The sequence below is a fragment of the Apis dorsata genome, unplaced genomic scaffold (genome assembly GCF_000469605.1).
Source record: "Apis dorsata unplaced genomic scaffold, Apis dorsata 1.3 scaffold_74, whole genome shotgun sequence".
Classification (NCBI taxonomy): domain Eukaryota; kingdom Metazoa; phylum Arthropoda; class Insecta; order Hymenoptera; family Apidae; genus Apis; species Apis dorsata.
In genome coordinates, this window is record NW_006263372.1 from 12609 (window position 1) to 18847 (window position 6239).

The window sequence follows — 6239 nt, forward strand, 5'->3', positions numbered from 1 at the left end:
TGAATATATTTAATTTTCCAGAGATTGATAAATATAAATTAATTCATTACCTACATTATATGTAATTCCTTCTACATCTACACTAATATTTTTGCTTTCCATATCAACATTAAATATAGAATTAGGTGGAATTAAAGTTTTACCTTTTAGTATATTTTCAGTTGTAGGTTTATTCCTAGGTCCTAGTAGAGGATCATTGTAACGATATAAGGATATTAATGATGAATCTACAAAAATAAATAATTCAATGAATAAATAATATTCAATAATTAAATAATAATATTGATTAATTGCATACTTTTTATAAGTTTATTATCTTTTGATATTCGTAATATAATATTTTCTACAGTATCTGCATTTGCTACTTTAATGGTCATTCTAAATAAACCATTATATTTTTGTGGATTTATAATGAATACTGGAATTCCAAGTTTAACAGAAAAATTCATATAAGGAGCACCTGGACAACATTCTTCTCTCGTTTTTTCTGGAGCTTCATTCGTATATTTTATCACAATATTTTCTAGCTATATAAATATGAATAAAAGATTATCAGATAAAACAAGTTTCAATAAAAAATATAAAATAGAATATATCAAATAATTTACATCTAAAGTATTTTCAAGATATTTTTTATTATCTTGAAGAACTTTAAATTCATCAAAATCCAAAGTTAAATTAAATGCATTTAATCCAACAAGTTGAATTTTTTCTCTTATAACTTGTACAAATGGCATTAATCGTTTCATATATTTTTTTAATTCTTGATATTTTCCCAATTCTAATGCTATAATTTTATTTTCTGGTAAATTATTGTCATTTTTCTGTATGCAATGAATAAATAAATTAATATATATATATATATAATTTATTCGTTTATGTATATAATCAGAATCATTATAAATAAAATTATTACTTACAAGATATAAATTTTTCATCATAGTTAAAATAGTACTTTGCCAAGGAGGATATGTTTTAGCTACCCAAATTGTTCCCTCGGTAGGTTTTTCTACAATTAATGTTTCAGTTTTTCCTTTTTGTGTTTTTTTAGGAGTTAAATAATTTTTTAACAGAATTCTAAATGAATGTGCAGCATCCATAAGATATTGTGATGATTTTATAAGTACTTCATCTATGAAGTCTATCTGAGGCCATCTAGCATTTAATATACTATCTTCCTATTGAGAAAATAATATATATATATATATATATATATATATATAAAAGATAGTATAATCATTACATAAAATTGCACATTAAATATAATATACTTACTTTACCAATTAATGTCCATATATGTTCTGTTACATGTGGACAAATTGGAGATAAAAGAATAATTTGAAATTCTATATATTTCATAATTAATATCCAATTAATACCATCTAAAGCACTCAATTGTAAATATTTATCTCTTACTGCTTGTAACTCAAAAAATCCTGTTTTTAGAGCTTCTTTAAATAACATTTTTGAGTAATTCTCTTCAGTTTCTCGTACTTTTTGATTCATTTCACTAGATTTAATTAAAAATTTAATTAAATAATATGAATTTACAAAATGAAAGCTAATAAATATTTTAATAAATACCTTTCAAAAACTTTATCATTAAATGTATATGGTTTTCCTTGTCTAAAGATATCTTTTGAAGCTAACACTTCTTTAACCCATTCAATAAATGTATATAATCTAAGAATTCCGGCATCAGCTGTACTTTCTACAAAATTAGCATCTTCTATTGAATCGCCAGAATCAGCCAGACACAGTCGCATGCCATCTGCTGAAAATTTTTCTACGGCTTCAGCAAGTGTTAGAAAATTACCTTCTGATTTAGACATCTAATCAAACCATATATGTAATTTATAATTTTTTGTCAATACTTATAAGATATTTAATTAAATTATAAAATTATATTTTTTACCTTTGATGAATTTAAAAGTAAATGTCCATTTACTCTTATTCCTTTTGGCCACAATTCAGGTTGCTTAGACCAGATTGCAATATGATTATAAATAAAGAATGTTAAATGATTTTGTATTAGATCTTTTCCAGATACTCGTAAATCTACTGGATACCAATAATTAAATTCACGTCGCATATGATCTAATGCCTCTTTCTTTATTTTCGTTTTGGGAAACTTTATATCTTTAAAAAAAATATAATCCCATACTTCAGATGTCATTTCATCAGGCCTAAATATAGAATATTCTATATGTAGAATATTTTGCATTAATAAAAATAATTTAACTAATTTACTAAGAAATTAATTTTATAGTAAATAATTGCAAAATTAATAATTGTTTAAAATAGATTTTGAAATTTTACTTTATATCATAAGTATTTGGTTTATCGCCTTTAAATGTTCCTCCTTGCAATAAATGTGCTACAGTATAATAAGCCATATAAATTGTTGAATCTGAGAGTGATTCTATTAACCAATTTTCATCCCATGGTAATTTAGTACCTGGAATTTATATCTATAAAAATATATGATACAAAAATTGTTATATCTTTTATTTAATCATTATCTTACCAAGTCCATAAGTTCTTGAACATGCATATTCATGTAACCAATTAAGACAAGCCATAAAATTTTTTCTCACTTCATCATGAAAAGTATTAAGGTTGTTTAACGCTTCTATTGCTTCTCTTTTCCAAGTTTCTTCTCCATAGTCTAAATACCATTGATTACATAAGGCTACTACACACTCATCATTTGATCTTGAAATTATAGTTTTCTCAGGTTCATAATATATAACTGCTTTTCCCTCATTTATTAATTGCTTTTGAACATGCTTTTTAACATCTTGAACTTTGTTTCCTTTATATTGACCAACTAGTAAAACACCATCATAAAATCCTTTCAGATATGCCATTTCTTTAGCTTGTAATAATTTAACTTTATCATTTTGAGATTGAATTTTTAATTTGTCATATAAAGTTACTGCACATAAATTACCAAATTCTGGTACTTCAATAATAGGTATCTAATATATATAATTTTATTAATTTTATAATTTATTTTTATTATTATAAAAATAAATATTAAACTTACAGGATCATAAGAGAATATCATATCATCAGTTATATTATATTTTTCCCTCAGAGCTTGTTTTTTTTTTAAATCTGTTAAAGCTGCATAATCATCAGGGGAGTCACTAGGTACAGAAGTAACAACTCCGGTACCTTTATCTTCTTTAATAGTTAACATTGGTAAAGTATAAATCACTTTGTAATTTGTAAGAGGTGCTTCTAATGGTAATCCTAATATCTCCTATTAATTTTATATTTATTATTTATATCTAATATGTAATATAAGTAATTTTTCTCATATAATAAAAAGAATATTACTTTTCCAGTAAATTTTAATACAATTGGTATTTTTCCTTCTTCTTCAAAAAAATCTTGATATGCCATATTCCGAGCAGCTCTTTCTGTTGAAATATAAACATCTCCATTTGGCAATACATAAGCAATATAATTTATATCTGGATGAATCCAACAATTTGTTTGACCATACATAGTTTCTGGTCTTAAAGTAGCAGCAACTAAATAAACTGGTTTTCCAGAAAGAGATCTGTAAGAAAATATATGTTTGATATTTAAAGCAAATTTTGTAAATTATATAATACCTACTTCAAATTTAAAGGATAAGGTTCTTGTAATTTCATTTTAATTAATGTATATTCCTGTGGCCCCACACCTTCTCCAGATGATCTATCATGATCCATACAAGGTTGTCCATCTTTTGGTGAGTAAATTGTATATCTCTTTCCATATTTTATTTTGTTTCTATTTTTTAAATGTTGAAATTGCCAACGTACAAATGAATCAAAAAATGGATTTGCATCAGTTGTAATAAATGTTCTACGCCAATCCACCTTGAATTAATTCCATATTTTCTTATATTCTTCAATTATTATACTATATATTATTTATTAATTAATTATTATATTATATTATATCTATTAAAAAAAAATTATATGACTTACATGTAATCCAACTGATTTAATATCTTTTACACCAAGAGGAGGAAAATAATCTAACCAATATGAAGCATCAGCAAACTTTTTTATGTCTTCATTTTTTAAACCAAGCATTTGCATAATTTGCCATTGATATTTTGCATTAGCAGTTTTTGCAATTGCTTTACTCTAAAAAGTAATCATATTTAAAAAAGTGATCATATTTATAAAAAGTGACATATAAGAATATTTTATATAATAATTTTACCTTTGTTCCTTTGCTTTTATCTTTTACTACTATGTCATCTTTAATTTCTTCTTCAATTTTTTCTTCATTAGGAAATTGTGGTGGATAACCATACAATTCCATTTCTCTCTTTAATTTATCAGCACATGCTTTAATAGGCATACCAGTGCAATGAAAGCCAAATGGGAAAAGAACTTTTTTTCCCAAAAGGCGATTGTATCGTATTGCAAACTATAAAATTATAAAATAAATTATAAAATTTCTTCAATTTCCATATATCTTCATTAAAATTATTTTATTAAATATTTCTGTGATATACTTACTTCACATTTTGATAATGAAAATGTATGACCAAGATGAAGTCTTCCATTCATATAAGGAAAAGGAAATGTTGCAAGAAATTTCTCATTAGAATTTTTCCTTGGTTCCAAAGGTGCATCTTCTTCATATATTTTTTTTTCTTCCCATATAGCTTGAATATCTTTTTCAATTTTTTGAAGATATTCTACTTTAAATGTTCCTTTTCTTTCTGTTGTCTATTAGAAACAATTATAAACAACAAACAATCTTAAATATATGAAATAGTAATTTAGTAATATTAAAATATTTATTTTATTCTAGATTAAAATTTATATTATAAAAATTAATTTTATAATAAATGAATTTATAATAAATAAATAATCATGATGATATATTTTTTCTAAAAAATTACATAACGATATTAATTTATAGAAAAAAAACTATTAGTTAAACAAAGTAATTTCTATGTTAAAAAATATTCAAAAAAAAAAAAACATATTTGAATTTCTTACAGCTAATATTTTTGTACTATTACATAAATTATTTATATTGATGATTTATTAATATTTAAATTTTGTTTATTATAGAAACAATGAATAATTATAACATTTACCATTTTTTTTATATAATAGAATCCAAGTTAAGATTAAGTATCGAATACCACGTATTAAATACTTTTGTATGAAGTTAGTCAAATAAGTTCAGAAGATGATGCAACACAACAGGAAAATATAAATTTTACTGCTATCGCTCCTGATTATAATATTACATATATTATATATATCAAAATATATTATGTTTTGCGAAATTATTATTTTAGACATACATTGTAAAACCGAAAATGTAATGTATATATTTTTCGATCATTTTATAAATTTCATAATTTATGACATAAATTTGATTGATATCAATTTAAAAATATGATATTGATTTCAGCGTCCTCTGCTCATAATGGCTACATATAGCCAATGAAATAATTATTAAGATTCGTAAAAATCAAGTTCAATGTAATTATAAAATATAAAATAAATTTAGTAATATAAAAAATGAAAAATATCTTTATTTATTTTTTCTACTTTATTACATTTATTACAACAATTATAATTTATTATAATTATTATTACAACAATTATATTTATTATTAATTACGTTTCCTATTTTGAGTTGAATGACAATTAAAAAAAAAAATTAAATACTTAATGGATACATATTATATGATATATTTAATAATATTTTTAGACGATCATTTATTAAGAATAATTTGACCAAAATAAAAAATTAGAATGAATTATTATAAGAAAAATTTTATTAGCACATGTATATAATATAATTTATATATAACAAAAATTAAATGTAATAGTTTAATAAATAAAATAACATAAAAATGAAAAAAAGAAGAAAATTTGAGATATATCAGCTGAGATATATTAGATTTCAGATGATAGTAAAAAAAAGTTTTTATTTTAAGAGGTAAATAATTTTTAAAATTAAGTTAAGAATTTAAAAAAATATTAACTATTTAAAAACAATTAAAAATCAAAAAACATAGTAAGTTATAAAAACATAAATATTTTAGAAATAAATATATATAACGTTACAAATAATTTTTTTTTGTAATTTCTAGAAGAATTTCGCATATCACTTCCTATTATTATATTCTTCTAACATAATATCGAAATTTTTTTCCAAATTTTATATTATTATATATATATTATTATATATTATTATATATT

The 6239-nt window shown here is 22.2% G+C and overlaps 1 protein-coding gene across 2 annotated transcripts; it reads right to left on the reverse strand.

The window, feature by feature from the left end:
• Nucleotides 1-6: 6 nt before the first annotated feature.
• LOC102680035 (leucine--tRNA ligase, cytoplasmic) lies at nucleotides 7-5223 on the reverse strand. 2 transcript variants are annotated; one of them, XM_006610367.2, is made up of 16 exons: nucleotides 5120-5223; nucleotides 4530-4742; nucleotides 4228-4437; nucleotides 3987-4148; nucleotides 3631-3875; nucleotides 3346-3571; nucleotides 3050-3268; nucleotides 2528-2981; nucleotides 2320-2458; nucleotides 1916-2186; nucleotides 1585-1832; nucleotides 1276-1510; nucleotides 921-1178; nucleotides 609-824; nucleotides 299-527; nucleotides 7-227 (listed from the first exon to the last, which is right to left on the reverse strand). In XM_006610367.2, exons 1-16 carry the CDS (start codon nucleotides 5120-5122, stop codon nucleotides 10-12), a joined length of 3546 nt encoding a protein of 1181 aa, XP_006610430.1. In that variant the 5' UTR covers nucleotides 5123-5223; the 3' UTR covers nucleotides 7-9. The 2 variants fall into 2 exon arrangements, with proteins under 2 accessions (XP_006610430.1, XP_006610431.1); XM_006610368.2 differs by lacking the exon at nucleotides 5120-5223 and having other exon boundaries at nucleotides 4228-4409; nucleotides 4530-4662.
• Nucleotides 5224-6239: the final 1016 nt, after the last annotated feature.

Bases quoted from the DNA above. Each gene is read 5' to 3' on its own strand.
- LOC102680035 (XM_006610367.2), bottom strand. The intron at 4,149-4,227 runs GTAAAATTATTA...ATTACTTTTTAG, and splicing joins ATAAAAGCAAAGGAACAAAG to AGTAAAGCAATTGCAAAAAC. The intron at 1,833-1,915 runs GTAAAAAATATA...TGGTTTGATTAG, and splicing joins TACTTTTAAATTCATCAAAG to ATGTCTAAATCAGAAGGTAA.